The sequence below is a fragment of the Candidozyma haemuli genome, assembly GCF_002926055.2.
Source record: "Candidozyma haemuli strain B11899 chromosome Unknown G_2014730914, whole genome shotgun sequence".
Taxonomy (NCBI): Eukaryota; Fungi; Ascomycota; class Pichiomycetes; order Serinales; family Metschnikowiaceae; genus Candidozyma; species Candidozyma haemuli.
Window position 1 is genome coordinate 187,282 of NW_020289905.1, and position 19,309 is coordinate 206,590.

General features: G+C 46.1%; 7 protein-coding genes across 7 annotated transcripts; all 7 read left to right on the top strand. All coding sequences in view use genetic code 12, as the record gives it.

Moving 5' to 3' along the window:
- Positions 1–98: 98 nt before the first annotated feature.
- Positions 99–2,156, top strand: HGT5 (Hgt5p; the record flags this gene model as incomplete). The annotated part of the gene is made up of 1 exon (XM_025487841.1): positions 99–2,156. One exon carries the CDS (start codon positions 99–101, stop codon positions 2,154–2,156), a length of 2,058 nt encoding a protein of 685 aa, XP_025341649.1.
- An 838-nt stretch (positions 2,157–2,994) lies between these two features.
- CXQ85_004214 (uncharacterized protein) lies at positions 2,995–3,795 on the top strand (the record flags this gene model as incomplete). The annotated part of the gene is made up of 1 exon (XM_025487842.1): positions 2,995–3,795. The coding sequence occupies one exon, from the start codon at positions 2,995–2,997 to the stop codon at positions 3,793–3,795; it is 801 nt and encodes a 266-aa protein (XP_025341650.1).
- A 995-nt stretch (positions 3,796–4,790) lies between these two features.
- Positions 4,791–5,585, top strand: RPL8B (60S ribosomal protein eL8; the record flags this gene model as incomplete). Its single annotated transcript, XM_025487843.1, has 1 exon — positions 4,791–5,585. One exon carries the CDS (start codon positions 4,791–4,793, stop codon positions 5,583–5,585), a length of 795 nt encoding a protein of 264 aa, XP_025341651.1.
- A 1,444-nt stretch (positions 5,586–7,029) lies between these two features.
- On the top strand, positions 7,030–7,678 carry CXQ85_004216 (ubiquinol--cytochrome-c reductase subunit 6; the record flags this gene model as incomplete). The annotated part of the gene is made up of 2 exons (XM_025487844.1): positions 7,030–7,086; positions 7,259–7,678. 2 exons carry the CDS (start codon positions 7,030–7,032, stop codon positions 7,676–7,678), a joined length of 477 nt encoding a protein of 158 aa, XP_025341652.1.
- A 1,281-nt stretch (positions 7,679–8,959) lies between these two features.
- Positions 8,960–9,832, top strand: SBP1 (Sbp1p; the record flags this gene model as incomplete). The annotated part of the gene is made up of 1 exon (XM_025487845.1): positions 8,960–9,832. The coding sequence occupies one exon, from the start codon at positions 8,960–8,962 to the stop codon at positions 9,830–9,832; it is 873 nt and encodes a 290-aa protein (XP_025341653.1).
- A 319-nt stretch (positions 9,833–10,151) lies between these two features.
- CXQ85_004218 (60S ribosomal uL2 domain-containing protein) lies at positions 10,152–11,019 on the top strand (the record flags this gene model as incomplete). The annotated part of the gene is made up of 2 exons (XM_025487846.1): positions 10,152–10,182; positions 10,259–11,019. 2 exons carry the CDS (start codon positions 10,152–10,154, stop codon positions 11,017–11,019), a joined length of 792 nt encoding a protein of 263 aa, XP_025341654.1.
- A 1,711-nt stretch (positions 11,020–12,730) lies between these two features.
- On the top strand, positions 12,731–19,265 carry CXQ85_004219 (uncharacterized protein; the record flags this gene model as incomplete). The annotated part of the gene is made up of 3 exons (XM_025487847.1): positions 12,731–17,622; positions 17,824–19,170; positions 19,223–19,265. The coding sequence occupies 3 exons, from the start codon at positions 12,731–12,733 to the stop codon at positions 19,263–19,265; spliced, it is 6,282 nt and encodes a 2,093-aa protein (XP_025341655.1).
- Positions 19,266–19,309: the final 44 nt, after the last annotated feature.

Here is a 19,309-nt window from a genome sequence, read left to right on the forward strand (position 1 = left end):
CGCACCTCCAAGGCCCTCCCCCATATTAAACCTCTCCAAACTACTCCATCAAGGAACAAACAACTTTCTTATATATCTCCTCGTTAAATGCTTAAACCATGAGCAGGTACCAAAGAATACACGCTGTTCCAGATTCTGGCTCAGCCTCAGACAACGAGGACCTGGGCCCTCCTGGACGTCCTACCCCGTTACATTCCGTGCTTTATCTGGCCCCTGGAGAAAAACAGCCACTTCAGCCTTTGGCCCAGTTGGACAGCTTGGACCAGTCGTATGAAAAACCAGCACACGAACATGTGAGTGATCTGTCGGGAAGCCGCAGTTCCGTGGACCTGGCAGACGACCCGATTATGTTGGCTTCGCTGGGGCTGGAGACTCAGGTCTCTTATAAGGGCCAGCACTCGTCCAATGGCGACGACGACGACGATGACGATTTTGCCGAGTGGGACACTATAGATACCGCTACTGAGCAGGATAGACTCAGACGCCGAGACTTGTCGACGCTGGATGGTGCTCAGGGTATCCACACGGATAATTTTGGCAATTCGTATGATCACGTTGATTTCGATGCTAAAAGGTACACCAGGAAACTCAAGTTCAAGGGTAAGAAGCTTGTGTACTTTACGTCAGCGTTTGTTTCGCTTTTCGTGTCGCTTTTCGGTTACGAACAAGGTGTGTGCTCGGGTATTTTGACGTTTGTCACTTTCAAAATGTACTTCAATTATCCTTCTGCCACAGAGATTGGGTTGGTCATTTCCATTTTGGAAATTGGCGCCATGATTTCGTCGCTTATGGTTTCGAAAATCTCAGATAGTATCGGCCGGAAACGGACTATCTTGTTGGGAACCGTGATTTTCATGCTTGGTGGATGTTTACAATCGTTTGCTACCAACTTGTGGGTTTTCGGCGTCGGCAGAGTGTTCAGCGGTTTCGGCGTTGGTATTTTGTCTACCATGGTGCCGCTGTACCAGTGTGAGATCTCGCCGTCGGAAGAACGTGGTAAATTGGTTTGCGGTGAGTTTACCGGTAACATTGCTGGCTATTGTTTGAGTGTATGGATTGACTACGCGTGTTACTTCATTCAAGATATCGGTAACGCGAGAGAAGACCCTGATACTCTTGCAGCCAATGTTTCTTGGCGCTTACCTTTATTCATTCAAGTGGTTTTGGCCATTATTTTATTTATTGGTGGCTTCTTTGTCGTAGAGAGTCCAAGATGGCTTCTCGATGTTGATATGGACCAAAGAGGGTTCCATGTTTTGTGTCTTCTTTTCCACGACGATCCAGACCCTCTCAAGGCAGAGCACGAGTTCTTTTTGATCAAGAACAGTATTTTGGAAGAGAGAATCAAGATCCCTAAGAAGGAGAGATCATGGAGACACATGTTGCGCCACTACAGGCTTCGAATCTTTATTGCCTGTTCGGCATTGGCGTTTGCCCAGTTCAACGGTATCAATATTATTTCCTACTATGCACCTATGGTTTTCTCAGAAGCAGGCTTCAAAGATTCTATGGCGCTTCTAATGACAGGTATAAATGGTACCGTGTACTTGCTAAGCACTATTCCACCATGGTTTTTGGTCGATAGATGGGGCCGTAAACCTATTTTGGTTAGCGGCGGTCTTTCCATGGGAATTTGTCTTAGTTTAATTGCTTTTGTGATGTGGCTCAATGTAGGAGCCACGCCGCTGTTAGTGGCTGTATTGGTTGTTATTTACAATGCGTCGTTCGGTTACAGTTGGGGTCCAATTGGGTTCCTTATTCCACCAGAAGTGTACCCCTTGGCAGTTAGATCCAAGGGTGTTTCGCTTTCCACTGCAACTAACTGGCTTGCAAACTACATTGTGGGCCAGCTCACACCGATTTTCCAAGAGACGATCGGATGGGCCATGTACATCTTCCCTGCCACCAGCTGTGCGCTTTCGATCCTTACAGTGATGTACTTTTACCCTGAGACCAAGGGAGTCGAATTAGAGAATATCGACCAATTGTTTGACGAATACTACGGCACAGGCAAGGTTGGGTATGCCCAAGTTGGAGACACTGGCATGGAGCTTGACGAGTTTGACTATGAGCTCGGAGTTGCCAAACCAGGCCCCGGCGAGGTTGAAGCGAAAGCAAAGAACGAGACGCTGCGGCTTTCGGGAGACCAGAGCTAGATCGATAGAAATTGGGGGTTAACTAAGTTAGCGGCATTTCCCAGCAGCAGACGATGATGCCAACCGCAAGTCGAGAGCGAGAGAGAAAGGCTGGAATAGACGCTGTGCGTTGATAAAAAAAGACCAAGAAGAAGAAGCAGAAGAAGAAGAGGTTCCAACGGCTGGCCGCACGAACAAACACCGACATACTGAGCTAGCTGTGGAAAAAGAGTTCTTTTAAAGTGAGTAGATTTAAATGCAAGAGTTCCTTGTTCGCCGAGCTGTTTATGGCTCGATGTATATGATATTAGCAGTGGGTGCAAAAGAATGGAAATTGCGACACTGAGCAAGTTAAAGCAACGGTGGTGCCGCACCAAGAAACAGGTGAATAAAAAAAGAAAGATAAGACGGTCAATGAATGACGAGAGGATGAAAAGGCAAGGAAGGTGAAGAAGGTGGGAAATTGGGATTTGGGATTTTTTGGAGGTTTTTGAAGAGGCAGTCTTCAAAACTTATCCTTCAAAACCAGGCTTCAAAACCAGGCTTCAAAACCAGCCTGCCTTCGGCATTCTGGTTTTTCAGGCTGGTTTTTCAGTCAGTCTGGCCCGCAAGCGAACACAAACAAGGACCCCTTCGAATATTCCCGCCCTGCGTTCGAGTGGCATTTTTCGTTTGCTTGGTCTTTTCACTTTCGCTTATAAAACCGAAGCATGAAGCGCCACAATGGAAAATTAGTCCTCCAAAAACCACCTGTTCTATCATTCTTCGTGTGTTCTTAAAGGCACTTCCCACTGCCAGTCTAGGGCGATTTGCAACCAAGCATTCGCACATTACCACACATTTCATAACCTTCCACTAAATGCTTGCAGTGGCCAACCCACCGAGTCTCGACTCGGGAAGCGACTTCTCCGATGATAGCATCGACAGTATTTTTGACTCTCGCAGAGATTCGTGTTCCAGTGTTGATACTACCTTCTCTGACATACCGGCTGCAAAACAGCCTCAGTGCGCCTGCTGTGCTCCAGTGTTGACTACGGTGACTGCCCAAGGGAAAGGGCTGTCTGTTCGGGACCCGCGGGCGGAGCTCTCGTATATCTTGGGTGTTTCTGAACCTGAGGAGAAGAAGGCGGAGGAAGAGAAGGAAGAGGAGCCCGTGGAATTGCAGACCTTCTCCAGCTCGGCTCCTTCTTATACACCAGAACCTTCAAGGTCTAGGTTTCGTACTAGAGAATCAAGAGCCAACTCTACGTTTCTTAGACTCTATGCCCACGATACTGCTGCTAGGGCCCAGGGAAGACTTCCCATGCTTAATTCACCTGAAGAGTTGGCGCTTCTCCGGCGTATACCTGCTCTTAGAAGGTTCGATAAGCACCACGACTTGGCTAGAATCCTGGCTCTTTCGTGTAAGAAGCTCTGGGACGCCGTGGTGCTTCCCCCAAGAGCAGACCCACTTCCTAAACAGACTGTGGACAGTTTTGAATACGTCAAGACAGAGTTCACGGGTGGCTTGACGCTTGAAAAGGGACGCAATTCAAGCAGAGTGGTGCCTTGGGCTCCGCAGAAAAGATGGGTCAGACCAGCCGGTGCTTGGCCTCTGGGAGGTCAGTACACGGTAAAGGGATGGACTCCAGCCAGGCTTGTTCCTCAGACGAGGAGGTAACTTGCAGACGTTGACGGCTGCAAGTGGTGTGACTGATGTAAAGCGGACATGTTGGTGAAAGCTTTCCATCCAATTTCCTTCCTTCCTTCATCTTCTTAATTCAACTAGCTGCTTCACTGACAGGATACCCAAGATGCGTTACAGTGAAACAGCTTGACTTGACCGCCTGGAACTACCATTAGTTCTTATTGCATTCGGGTACAAACAGATATCCGACCGAGCTCCCTGCGGTGGGCTCACCTTAAATAGAATAATGAGATAATGACTTATTGGTTGGTTGTAGGGATAGGACTTTGTCGATGGTAGGTATCTTATACTGGTTCTACTCTGTGATGGACTGTCCGTTTGCGCTTAAAGTGTTCTACGGTATAAAACCTAAATAGGGGGATTCAGAAGAACAAGAATCAACTAAAATGAACGGAATCATGATTTCACGTAATTTTGGGGTTTCTGGGTTATCTGGTTCGTGAATGGCTGCAAATGGCTGCGAAAAGTTGGAAGAGTCACTGGTATCCTTCAAACAAAGCCTCTATTTCAGGTAAAGTAAAGCTGGATTGTCTTTAATCAGCTTTAAAGAAAGCCATGGATGCTTTATTTCATTTATTTCTTGTCTTTCTGTTGGTTCTCTGTTGATGTTCACTGGCCTTCACTTGCTGTATATACCAGTGCTCAAGTAGTCCACGTAAACCGTACACACACCCATTTATAGCCAGAAACAATATATCTAGACACTATCATGGTATTACTATACCCCATTTATTACCTTCCTTTTACTAATTCTTCGTCTTTTTGCCCTTTTGACGGACACCTCTTTGGATGCTTTAACAGTCACAGTGCTCACATGACCAGTAGCACACTCAAACTGGGCCTTCCCTGCACTCCTGCAATGGCATCTCGCTCTCCACCCGTGCACCACGCATACTACGCTCTCACCGAAAAAATCAATGAAAAAAAAAACCCCCCAACCTTAGATCTCCAGACCTATACAACTCATAATGGCTCCAGGTAAGAAAGTTGCTCCACTCCCTTTGGCCGCTAAGGGCCAGGCTGTCGCCCCTGAGAAGGCTAACCCATTGATCGAGAACAGAAGAAGAAACTACGGTATCGGTCAGGACATCCAGCCAAAGAGAAACTTGTCTAGATTCGTCAAGTGGCCTCAGTACGTCAGATTGCAGAGACAGAAGAAGATCTTGTCCATGAGATTGAAGGTTCCTCCAGCTATTGCTCAGTTCCAGAACGTCTTGGATAAGAACACCGCTACCCAGACCTTCAAGTTGTTCAACAAGTACAGACCAGAGACTGCTGCTGACAAGAAGGAGAGATTGACCAAGGAGGCTGCTGCCATCGCTGAGGGTAAGAAGGCTCACGATGTTTCCCCAAAGCCAGTTGTTGTCAAGTACGGTTTGAACCACGTTGTTTCTCTTATTGAGAACAAGAAGGCCAAGTTGGTTTTGATTGCCAACGACGTTGACCCTATTGAGTTGGTCATCTTCTTGCCAGCTTTGTGCAGAAAGATGGGTGTTCCATACGCCATTGTCAAGGGTAAGGCTAGATTGGGTACCTTGGTCCACAAGAAGACCTCTTCTGTCGCTGCTTTGACTGAGGTTTCTTCTGAGGATGAGGCTGAATTGTCCAAGTTGGTCTCCACCATCAACGCTAACTTCATCGAGAAGTACGAGGAGCACAGAAAGCACTGGGGTGGTGGTATCATGGGTAAGAAGCACAACGACAAGGCCGCCAAGAAGGCTAAGGCTTTGGACGCTGCCCAGCAGCCTCTGGCTTCTGCTTAAGCGTATAGTGCTTCAGCATGCATGTATACTTAATTAAACCAGCACTGAAGGCGCAAGCCCGATGTGTTATTCACTGATAATCAAGTGTCGTTGTAGATATAGTAGATTTGGATTTAAGGGTTGAGGATTGTTGGTCGATGAGTATGTTCAGCCACTACCGATAAGAGAAGCAGCAACCAAGGGACCGTCAGTATACCAAGTGAAGTCCTGGTATTTAAGGTAGCTAAAGAGTTTATGCTAATCAAGAATTTCATGTGGCTGACTTTGCTTCTTAAGTAATGGTCAGTTTCCCATTAGTATTATCGTACTGACGTAATCCTACTAGACCCTTACCCAACTATCGTTAACATTAGCGTAAAATGAGTTCCTGGAGTTCGAAGCTGGAATTATTGAACTTTTCTTGCATCGAAGATTGTAAAGTGCATTGCTTACTTCCTGAATTACAGAATAAATAGGTAATTGGTATGAACCACAAGTTACATTCGAATTACAACTACAAAATTAATTTACGGTAAACCAAGCAAGAACTAACCCTTTATTGAAGAAAATGGATCAATATAAAGCAATCTAATAAGAAGTGTTATGAAATCGTGGCTTTCTAATACTATCTGTTCTGTAGTACCATACCACCCATACATATGGATCACACTGCACCACTTACCTCCCATCAAAAGCCAAACAAGAGCACATCAAAAGCGTCATCTTTCTTCCATTATCCCCCATAGCCCAAATTCAACCATTTCCCAATTACCTGCCCACATCATTACCTCTTCATCACTACCTACTTAGATCTACCACAAACATCCTATAACCTTCAACCGTCAACACTTCACCACCCACCATTCCCAAATCCCCAGTCCAAAACAAACCCCAAACCCGCCCATTTCCCTAATTTCCATCAACTTCAATTTTCCTCTTTTCCAGCCTCTACTACCCACCACCTCTCGTCCTCTTCCTTCCCCCTCTGCTGCCTCTTGCTACACTTTTCGCAGCCATTTCTGTCCCTCCATACTCTCCACCTACCCCCGCCAAATCCACCAAACATCACCTCCCCTTACAATAAACTACATTAAACAAACCCCCTAACCGTCCTCTACCCCACCGACCCATCAAATTTCCATCAAAGGCCTCCAAGGTCAAAAAACCACTGGCCTCTGGCATTCTTCCACACCCGTGCACCACAGCCAACCCAAGTGTCTCCAAAAAAACAGCCCGGCCTGTATGGCGGCCAGCACAGAAATTGACCAATCGCTAGGCTCATGATTTGCAACCTTCGCACACACCCATCCAATTTCCAAAAAAACAGCCTTTCCATCAAGACACCTCTGTGGAACACCCAGAACACTCCCCTTTAGAGGCACTAGCTTTCGAATTCCAGTATAAAAAAAGAATCAAGTTCTACCCAAAACTCGGTTTTCCTGTGCCATCACTCATAATATAGAATATGTCGTTTTTCAGAGACTTGATTGAACAGGCCTTCCCAGTGGCCTACGCTGCAGAGGTATGTACGAGAAGAGAAGAGAAGGAGAGATTAGAGGATAGAGAATAAGGAAGAGAAGAGAGGGAGGAGGATCAAGGTCTTGGAGGAATTGCAAGGCACTTCCTTGATCTCTAACCCTACTTCTGTTCTACTTCTATTGTTCTCATATTTTTCACCAATACTAACATCACAGCCAGAGGAAGAGGTGCCTATTGACTCCGAGGAGGCCGGCGAAGAGGAAAAGCAGGAAGAAGAGGATGCCGGTGAGGCCGCTGAAGACGCTGCCGAGGAGGCTCCAGAATCTGACGACCCAGCCGAGGAAGGTGAAGAGGAAGAGGAGGACGAGGATGAAGACGAAGATGACGAAGACGATGAAGATGAAGAAGAGGCTACTGACCCATTCGACGACTTGCGTGAAGAGTGTGCCAAGGCCCCATCTTGTGTTCCTTACGTCCACCACTTTGACCACTGTGTGGAGAGAGTCCAGAAGGAACAGGAAGACCCAGACTACGCACACAAGGCCTACAAGGAGGACTGTGTTGAGGAGTTCTTCCACTTGCAGCATTGCATCAACGACTGTGCTGCTCCAAGGTTGTTCTACAAGTTGAAGTAAGGGAACCCATCATTGGTGTTCTGCTTCTTCGGCTCAAAAAATTTAACTGCATGTCCATTTATTCTCCTTCATTCACTTTCTCCATCAGCTGCCTTCGGGCTTTACAAATAGAAACGCTATAATCATGGAAGACATGTAGGTGGGTTGTTGGTTGCTACCCGAGGTCCTAGAGAGGGCCCGCAAGGGCCCTCAAGAGTCCAACGCACGTAGTACGTAGATATGATGAAAACCATGAGAAGTGGAGAAGAGCTTGATGTCTAGAAGGTTTAGGTTGAGTATACTGGTATCTTCAATTGCTAGTGGTTGTATGGCTAGAGTCATATCCACAGCCAATTGCACGCCTGCCAGTTGAAATCACCCCAAATCCACTCCAAACCTTCCAGGCAACCCAAAGAACCTAATAATATATGGAGCTGCTCCCTTTTTGTATATTTCAATTGGTATTGATTCACCTACTTTGGCTCCTCCAGCTTCATACAAATGGCTGCAAACGAGCAACAGATACCCCAGCAACATCCGCCAACTCTTGCCCAAACTCGTTTTCTTACCATCTAACAAACTCTACTCTCCACATTAGCAACTCCAAATCAACCAAATCCCTCCACCTTCACCAAAAAATCACCCATACCAGAAACACCTGATTCTCATGAACCGTTCGGTACCCTCGGCTACAGCCCACCACCAATGAGTCCATTGAAGTCCACCAATTTTCCACAAAACAAGCCAATTCCCATACAACCCTCTATTTCCTTCCATCTGAAGCAAAAACTTGCTTTTCTTCAAATTTCCAATAATTCCCTACTTTCATTTCTGGTACCCTGCTGGATCTGATTTGCAGCCAGAACTGGAGATTACATGGAAAGTGCGAAACGACGTAATTGGAAGGCAATTGTAAAATCGGTGGCGAATCAACAAGTACAGAAAGTGGTGTTGAAGGAGGCAGAAAACGAGGAGGATTCTGGAGATACGCTTCTTTGATAAAAATCTACTGTATTTTTTTGGAAAATTGGAGGTGGTGGGAAGTTTGGGTCACTTGTGAAAGGGCCACTTCCTGCATACAAACACTCGGGTGGAATCGAACTTTCTAAGCAAATAGGCCACCCAAGTCATACCAGTCTTTGTTTAAAAACAAAAAACAACGCCACACCGTTTGAGAAAAGAACCCCTCTGGCCAATCAATTGAGCAAGTGCCCAGTCATTTCGTGCTTCAGAGAAAGAAAATTAAAGAAAGCTATTGAACTTTACTAAAAGAACGATCCCCCAATAAAACAAGGAACCATCATGTCGAAGCCAGTAATTGAAGAGAGAGTTTACGTCGGGAACCTTGACTACTCCATCACCGAGGAGGACATCAAGGAGTTTTTCACCGGATTGCAGATTGAGTCTGTGGACATCCCCACGAAAACGTTCACCAAGGGCACCAAGGAAGTCACAAAACGCCTAGGGTTCGGGTTTGTACAGTTTGCCCTGAAGGAGGATGCTGACGAGGCCATCGAGAGATCCAATGGCAAGGTGATCAAGGTGAGAACGCTTTTCTCCAGAAAGGCTGTTCCTCCAGCTTCGCCAGAGGAGAAGAAGGAGAAGAGAGCAGCTTTCTTGGCCAAGAAGGCTGCTATCCGTGAACAGAAGCAGCAGAAGGAGCAGGAAAAGGCTAATGCCGAGAAGACTGACGCTGCTGACCTGGTTCCTAAGGAGAAGAAGGCTGGTGTGGCCGCCAATGGCGACGCTGAGAAGAAGCAGGACAAGACCAAGACTCCCGAGGGCACTCCTTCGAACGATACGGTCTTCATCACCAACTTGGACTTTAAGGCTAATGTCAAGGTATTGGACGCTATTTTCAAGGAGCTTGAACCTAAGTGGATTCACGTTCCTGCTAAGAAGGTTCCTCGTCACATCCTTAGACAGATTAGAGCCAACCACAGGCCAATATACAACAGAGGCATTGCCTTTGTGAAGTTTGCCGATCAAGAGACCCAACAACGTGCCATCTCCGAGTTCAACGGTAGGGATGTGAACGGAAGGCTGATCATTGTTGAGGCTGCTGTCGACAGACCAAGACCTGAGGGAGATGAAGAAGTCCAGGGAGAAGCCCAGCCTGTTGATGCTGTTGATGCTGCTGTACAGGCCGAGGCCCAGGCTGCTACCGGCGCCTAAATCTGCTGCAAAACAGCAGACCGGTTCATATAAAAAAAAGAATGCCAATTACGAAAAGTATCATCTTGTGCCTATAGTGTGTAGACTGCTAGGGGTTCGGCCCTAGTGCGCGGCACGTGACCAGGCTTGAGGGTGTAGTAAGTAAAGTGAGAACCAGCCATATAGAAGAGGAGGGTCCCACTACGTAGGGAGAACAATGAAGACCTCTAGAAAGTCACGTGACCACACTCATTTTTCAGAAAATTTCTAAAAACCCAAGTCTCGTCTAGTAACCACAAACCACAATGGGTATGTTGAACCAGAAAATACCGTTTTTGCGATGGAAGCTATGCCATTTTTGAAATCTACGGGTCCAAAACCCCCGTGGCCCAAAAATCAGCTCCTTCCCAAACCTCCTCCTCCCCAACCCTATACTAACATCGCCAGGTAGAGTCATTCGTAACCAGAGAAAAGGTGCCGGTTCCATTTTCACCGCTCACACCAGATTGAGAAAGGGCGCTGCCAAGTTGAGAACCTTGGACTACGCCGAACGTCACGGTTACATCCGTGGTGTTGTCAAGCAGATCATCCACGACTCCGGTAGAGGTGCTCCATTGGCCAAGGTTGTCTTCAGAGACCCATACAGATACAAGTTGAGAGAGGAGACTTTCGTCGCCAACGAGGGTCTTTACACTGGTCAGTTCGTCTACTGTGGTAAGAAGGCTTCCTTGAACGTCGGTAACGTTTTGCCTTTGGGCTCTTGTCCTGAGGGTACCATTGTCTCCAACGTCGAAGAGAAGGTTGGTGACAGAGGTGCTTTGGGTAGAACCTCTGGTAACTACGTTATCATTATCGGACACAACCACGACGAAGGTAAGACCAGAGTCAAGTTGCCATCTGGTGCCAAGAAGATCATCAACTCTGACGCCAGAGGTGTCATTGGTGTTGTTGCCGGTGGTGGTAGAATCGACAAGCCATTGTTGAAGGCCGGTAGAGCTTTCCACAAGTACAAGGCCAAGAGAAACTCGTGGCCAAGAACTAGAGGTGTGGCCATGAACCCAGTTGATCACCCTCACGGTGGTGGTAACCACCAGCACATTGGTAAGGCTTCTACCATCTCCAGAGGTGCTGTTCCAGGTCAGAAGGCTGGTTTGATTGCCGCCAGAAGAACTGGTTTGTTGAGAGGTACCCAGAAGACCCAGGATTAGAGAATAAGGGATTTGTAATATTGCATAACACAAAAAAACGAAAAGAACAGAAAAGAACAGAAACTAAGGTTATGAAATGTAGAGGTGTGGAGAGAAGTGTAGGAGTGGTTGTATTTGTATGGTAAGTACCATATTTTGCAGCCATCAGAGGGACAACGTAGATAGCGGAATATATTTTGCAGCCATTAGAGGGACAGTATAGATAACAGATTATTTCAGAACGGTACCTGAAAGCATCCAAATCGCCATACATAAGGACCCCTTGCTTTAAGGTACAGCTAGATCTTGAAATCACACAAAGTTATCCAGACAACTCTTACCTACTCAGTTCCTCTCTGAAAGAGATCCTGACTGACCAACGAACAACCTGTTCACCACTTTAACCCAATCCCAACCAACCCTTAACCTCCCCAGCATTCGGCGATTCGCCATATCTACGGAACACCCCAACTCTGGTTCCGCCGTAGATTTCGCCGCAGCCAACAATGGGTGCCATTATCAAGAAACCCCACGTATAAGCCCAGTAACTCACTGATTGGCTGGAGCTGGGTAGGTGAAGAAAACAAAGGGGGATTAAGGGATTATGTCGTTTTAAGGAAATCATGAAATCCAAAGACCCCTTCCAGAAAAGCTTCCTTCTTGTCACTTCTCATGACTTTCCAGTATCTAATTTTTCACCACCAGCTCTTCCCAGGGTCCTCCACCTTCCCCAACCTCCATCGATTGTTGTTCTTTTTTCGTGGCTTTTCTTCGCCAATGGCAATTGTACTCTAGCCTTCCCCGACCAATTGTCTGCCGTTTGCCACCGACTAGCTCAGGTGAGTCACTGGCAGTGGCTTGCGGTTTTCGCAGCCATTAATGGGTGCAAAAGGGAGGGTCAGTGGGTGGTTTAGGTCATGGAGGATTGGAAATTTGATAAAAAAAGGTTGTAATGGTCAGTGGAAGTAGAAGAATAGAATCTGTGAATATGGAGGGATTTGGAGGGAAATAGGTCACTTTAGCTGGACATGTAGAAATACATACTGAGGAAGAGCCATCAGCCAGAACTGTCCATCAATTCAGCCCAATCTTCACTTTTTGAATTTTCCAAAGACACAGAAATACTCTGGAAGCCCCCTTATTACCAATACAGCCATCAAAGTACCCATTTTACCTTCTCTCCCTGAAATACACTTACCCTTTCATTACCCTCTCGTCTATGGACCCTTAGTAGTACGCACCAACCAGCAGCTGCCAGTAGGAACCACCAACCTCCATTCATTTCCACCACCTTTCCATAAAATCCACCCAAAATGCATCAAAACCTCTTCTCAAACCGTAAAAAGCCAAATCTGAAAACCACATCCACTTCCCACAACTCCCCGTCCATTTCCCACTCACTGTGGGTTACTGGGGCCATAATGGCTGCAAACCAGTGAAAAACGTCCACCAGCCAGTGACATCACCCAGACCAACATCCAGATGACCCCAATTCTACCTCTTTCTATTCATTTATGTACCACCCCCTCTCCACACTAACCACCATTATGTCAACTCGGTATGAGTCGAACTTCCATATTCATCACAGAAGATGTTTCCCATCTGCCGGCACGGCTCTGTGCGGTTATGCTGGGAACCTGCACTTTCCTGCCATCGCAGTCGGTATAAGATTAGCTCAGATTTCCAGTTTTCCAGAAACCACTGTACCTTTTTTTATTAACATACTTCTGCCATGTCTTGCCTACTATGGGATTATGACGATATCCCACGGTGTGCTCGTACGGAGATAACCGCGCTATATCCGTTGGCAGTGGCGGCGCTTTCGTTGGCCTGGCTTATCGTGACTTCCATAGCTTCGTGTACTGGGAAGAAGATTGAACTAGATGAATCCAGACCGCTTTTGGCTTCGCCTGATGTGTATGGGTCGGTAGAGCTGGCTGAAAGACCGGCTAACCAGCCAGAAATTTCTTTGAGAGAACGCCATTTCGATATGATGAGATTGCCTAATACCAATGAAGACGGAACGCCTCATGGCCAGACTGTGGAACAACCTAAATCGCTTGGCGATAGGGCCAGGGTGTCGTTGGAGTTTGTGCTTGTGGCTTTGCAGCTTGCAATGGCTGTGGCGACGTTGCTTTTATCTGGATTTTCCCATGAATGGAAGTCCCACTCGTTTGTTCAAGCAAGCTTGGTGTTCCACTGGGCATACGCTTTTGCTTTGTGTTGCGCTAGAGTAACCAACATGAAGAAACAAAAGATCGCTTTGCCTAACTTGTGGGCTCATTCTACGGCTTTGTACCTTTTCCATGTCTTATCTGCTGCGGTGTTTTTCCGTTCTGCCCTTATTGGCCATGTTAAACGTACGCCAGTGGCTTACTACTACGAAGCTGACTTTGCAATTACCATTGTGCTCGTGTTCCTTTCCATTACTTGCAGTGTGGGCGATAAACCTGCTAGAATTTATATTACTTCTGATGGTGTCAAGCCCTCGCCAGAGAACCTTGCTAGTCTTTGGTCTTTCTCTACGTACTCCTGGGTCGATGAAATGATCTGGAGAGCCCGTAAATCCTCTTTGGTTATGGGTGATATCTGGGGATTGCGTGAAGACGACTATGCTTTGCACGTTCTTAAGGTGTTCGACTCTACCAAGCTGGCTGCTCGTTTTACCATTCAGCTTTTCTCCCACTTCAAGTGGTTGTTTGCCCTCCAGGGTTTCTGGGCCTTGTGTGAATCGATCTTGGTGTTCTTCCCTACTCTTTTGTTGAAGAAAGTGTTGGAATACGTTGAAGATCCATCCACAACTACCCGCAGTATGGCTTGGTGCCTTGTGTTGCTCATGCCTGCTTCTAAGTTGATTGACTCTTTGAGTTCTGGCTTTTCCTTGTTTATTGGTAGACGTGTTTGTGTTAGAATGAGAGCTATCATCATTGGTGAAGTGTACGCCAAGGCCTTAAGAAGAAAGATCTCCATCAAGGATGTCAGTGACGACGAGCCTGCTTCTGAAGATGAAGCTTCTGTGGGCTCTGATGACAAGAAGAAGGACTCTGACGAGAATGGAACCTCTGATTTAGGTGCTATTATCAACTTGATGGCTATTGATGCTTTCAAGGTTTCCGAAGTTTGCGGTTACTTGCACTTTTTCGTCGGTGGTACTTTGATGCTTGTGGTTTGCACTGTTCTTTTGTACAACTTGTTGGGCTGGAGTGCCTTGGCTGGTTCTGCCGCTATCATTGTGTTCTTGCCAATCAACTATAAGCTTTCTCAATGGACTGGTGAAGCTCAAAAGGATATGTTGAGTACCACTGATAAGAGAATCCAGAAGATGAACGAGACCTTCTCCAGTATCAGAATCATCAAGTTCTTCGCTTGGGAAAACAACTTCTTTGCCAACATCATGAAGATCAGACACGACGAACTTTACTACCTTAAGAAGAGAAGTATCTTGTGGGGTCTTCAGAGTTTCAACTGGTTTGCTATTCCAACCATCATCACTGTGATTTCCTTCTACTGCTACACCATGATTGAAGGTAAGCCATTGACTGCTCCAATTGCCTTTACTGCTTTGTCTTTCTTTACCCTTTTGAGAGCTCCTCTTGACCAATTGGCTGACATGACTGCCATTATTATTCAGTCCAAGGTGTCTCTTGACAGAGTGAGTGACTTCTTGGAAGAGGACGAAACTTCCAAATACGAGCAATTGGGCCAAAAGCGTACTGAGAACTCTCCTGTTATTGGTTTCGAAGATGCTTCCTTCTCTTGGAACTCTACATCTGACGCTGACTTTAAGTTGAGAAACTTGAACATTGCATTCAAGCCTGGTAAGTTGAACGTTGTTATTGGCCCTACTGGTGCTGGTAAGACTTCCTTGCTTATGGCTCTTTTGGGTGAAATGGAACTTTTGAATGGTAAGGTATTCTTGCCTGGTATTATTCCAAGAGATGAGTTGGTTATTGACCCAACGACTGGCTTCACTGAATCTGTCGCTTACTGTTCCCAATCTGCCTGGTTGCTCAACGATACTATTAGAAACAACATTATCTTTTCCCAGCCTTACATCCCAGAACGTTACGACAGAGTCGTCGAGGCCTGTGGTTTGACTCGTGATTTGCAAATTCTTCCTGCTGGTGACAAGACCGAGATTGGTGAGAAGGGTATTGCCTTGTCTGGTGGACAGAAACAGCGTATTTCTTTGGCCAGAGCTTTGTACTCCAACTCTAGACACATTTTGTTGGATGACTGTTTGTCTGCTGTGGACTCTCACACTGCTTTGTGGATTTACGAGAACTGTATTTCTGGTCCTTTGATGGCCAACAGAACATGTATTTTGGTTTCTCATAATGTTGCCTTGACTGTCCAGAAGGCTGAATGGGTTGTTGTTATGGAAGACGGGAAGGTCAAGGTCCAAGGAAGTGCCGACGAATTGTTAGATGGCGGCCACTTGGGCGATGACGAATTGGTTAGATCTTCTGTGATGAATTCCCGTAACCAGTCAACTACTAACTTGCAATCTTTGGACTCGAAGAACTCTGAAATGAAGTCCAAGGCTGCCGTCATTGAAAGCAAATTGAAGGATCTTGCTGGCGAAGAAGAACCAACTGAAGCCCTTCGTACTGACGGTAAGTTGATCGAGGAAGAAGAGAAAGCCGAAGGTGTTGTTGGATTAGACGTGTACGCAGGGTACATTAAAGAGTTTGGTGGCTGGCCCACATGGTCCATTATCATCTTCACCTATGGCTTCACTCAGCTTGTCTACATTTGTCAATCGTGGTGGTTGAAGAAATGGGCTCAGGACACTCCTGAAACCATTGCCAAGGTTATGAATGTTGTTGGAATCACCGGCGAGTCTATGCCTTCAATTGTTAAGACTTTTGCTGCCAACACTAACTTGGCTATTGCATCGCTTTCTTCTGCTTACAAGCAGGCCTCAGACGCTGTTACCACTTTCAAGACTCACCACATTGTTCAATACTACATTATCTGGTACGCCTTGATTGGTTTGGCTTACTCTGTGTTGGCAACCATCCGTGTCTTTGTGTCTATCTTTGCTGGTATTAGAGCTTCCAACAGAATTTTCAAGCGTGTGTTGACGAGAATTTTGAGTGCCAAGTTGGGTTTCTTTGACAAGACTCCTCTTGGACGTATTATGAACAGATTCTCCAAGGATATTGAAGCTGTTGACCAGGAATTGACTCCATTCGGTGAAGCTACTTTTGCATGTCTCGTTTCATGTATTTCTATCTTCATCCTTATTACGGTCATCACTCCAGGTTTCTTGTTCTTTGCCGTCTTCATCTCGTACTTTTACTACTTGATTGGATCGCTCTACATCACTCTTTCGAGAGAATTGAAGAGATTCGACTCTATCACCAAGTCGCCTATCCACCAGCACTTCTCAGAATCCTTGACTGGTGTTGCCACAATCAGAGCTTACGGTGTTGAATCCCGTTTCATGAAGCAAAACTTGGCTGCTATCGACGAGAACAATAGACCATTCTTCTACATGTGGGTTGCTAACAGATGGTTGGCTTTGCGTGTTGATGCTGTGGGTTCTCTTGTCATGTTGTTCGCTGGTATTTTTGTCATTTTGTCTATTGGCAGAATTGACGCTGGTTTGGCTGGTTTGTCTTTGTCTTATGCCATTTCCTTCTCAGAGAACGCCTTGTGGATTGTTCGTCTTTATGCCAACGTCGAGATGAATATGAACTCTGTGGAGCGTTTGCAAGAGTTCATGAAGGTTGACCAGGAGCCCCCAAGTGAGATTCCAGAGACAACTCCAAAGCCAGAATGGCCTACTAGAGGTGAGATTGAGGTTAAGGACGTTTCCTTGAGATACGCTCCTCACTTGCCTAGAGTCATCAAGAACGTTACATTCCACGTGGAGCCATCCCACAAGATCGGTGTCGTGGGTCGTACCGGTGCTGGTAAGTCTACCATCATCACTGCATTCTTTAGATTCTTGGACCCAGAGACTGGTTACATCAAGATTGATGATGTGGATATTTGCAGCATTGGTTTGAGGAACTTGAGACAGGCCATCACCATTATCCCTCAAGATCCTACTCTTTTCACAGGTACGATTCGTTCCAACTTGGACCCCTTCGACCAGTACTCGGACGCTCAGATCTTTGAAGCCTTGAAGAGAGTCAACTTGATTGGACGTGAAGAGACCGCCAGAGATATCGACAGTTCCCAGGAGAACAAGAACAAGTTCTTGGACTTGAGTTCTGCCGTTTCTGAAGGTGGTAACAACTTGTCGCAAGGCCAAAGACAATTGATGTGTCTTGCCAGATCGTTGTTGAAGAGCCCTAAGGTGATTTTGTTAGATGAAGCCACCGCCTCGATCGACTACCAATCTGATGCCATGATCCAGCAGACCATCAGAGAAGAGTTCTCGGGCTCCACCATTCTTACGATTGCTCATAGATTGAGATCGATCATTGACTACGATAAGATTTTGGTGATGGACGCCGGTAAAGTTGTCGAGTACGACGATCCATACGCCTTGATCGCCAACAAGGAGACCTTGTTCTATAGCATGTGTGAAAACAGTGGAGAGCTTGAAGTTCTCGCCAAGCTAGCCAAGGAGTCTTTCGTCAGCAGGAAAAACAAAAATGAGACCCTTCAGTCTTTCCCTGACAGCAGCATCTGTTTATTTATTTCATTCAATGTACTCTTTAGAAAAAAGTATGCTTTGTAGTGATTTGCAGCCATAATTGCGTTTCCTGTGTGGTCCCTCCCAAGTGCTTATCTAGATAACAGTCTGACAGCTGCAGGCTGAATCCACAGTTGAAGAAACATCAACAAACCACCCATGTCTTTCAAAAGACACCATGAATACGTGGCTGTGCCTCGAGAAGATGATATAGAATCTGGTCTAGAAAACCTGACCACCGATCTTTTGTCCACAGAGGTGAATTTCTTGCCTCAGTTGGAAGAGGTACCACAGGGCAGGCACTTGGGGCTTTTTTCAACCATAGTGTTGTTTGTCAGCCGGATCTTGGGATCTGGGTTTTTGGCTATTTCAAGTGGAATGTATAACGATTGTGGTCGTTCGCCGTTCTTCTTCTTTCTTTCGTGGATCATTGCATGTGCTCTGGCGTTCGCTGGGCTCTATGTGTATCTTGAGCTAGGGCTGTTTATCCCGAGAAGTGGAGGCACGAAGGTGTTTTTCGAGGTCATTTACGATAGACCGTATATGTTGGCCAGCGTGGTGATCTCGCTTTACTCGGTGATGTATGGGTTCACGATTCTGAACCTTTTGGTGTTTGGGGAGTACTCTTTGCACGCGTTTGGAATCAAGACATCTGATTGGAACATTCGGTTGGTGGGTCTTGGGTTTCTTTATTTCACTTGTGCTTTTCATGGAATTAGCGTGCACCATGGTGTTCGAGTCCAGAACTTTATTGGTGGGCTTAAGTTGGTTTTAGCGGCATTGATCGTGTTGACAGGAATATGGGTTTCCGTGTTGCCGCTGAGTATTACCAAAATCGAGAACCAATTGCATTTTCATGGATTCTTTCCAGCTAAGAGTGAAATAACTCCAGGTTCTTTTGCCAGTGCCATTATTAAAGGAACATTTGCATGTGCGGGATGGAACTCTATCCATACCGTCACCAACGAGATCAAAGACCCAAATCGTACGTTGAAGATTGCTGGTCCTCTTTCTTTGCTTATCATCACAATAACCTATATCTTCATCAACATAGCATACTTGGTGGTTATCCCAGATAAGGAAATCATGGAAAGTGGTCAATTGATAGGTTCTCTTCTTTTCGAGAAGATATTTGGATACCGTATTGGAAGACAGTTTTTGACCATCGCATCTGCTGTTTGCACGGCAGGCAACGTCTTTGTCGTTTTGTATACCATTTCTCGTGTCAGCCAGGAAGTGTTTAAAGAAGGTTTCTTGCCATTTTCGAGATTCATGTCATCTAATTGGCCAGGAGACGCTCCATTACCAACGCTATTACTCAGTTGCACACTTTCAACCTTGGTTGTTGTTGGAGCGCCACATGGCGACGTCTACAACTATATCGTATCGCTTGAAAGTTATCCACAACAAATCTTTGTGGCTCTATGTGCATTGGGGATATTCATCATGAGAAAAAGACATCCTCGTTTCAAGGCTCCTATTAGGTCCACTATCATAGGCACAGTGGCGGTTATTGTCATGTCGATTTATCTCACAACAATGCCACTCATAGGAAAGAACCCAAACCCCAAGGGAATGGAGGACTGGATCCCCTACCCATACATTGGGTTGCTAAGCTTGCTTTCTGCTGCTTTCTATTGGTTTTGCATGTTCATTGTG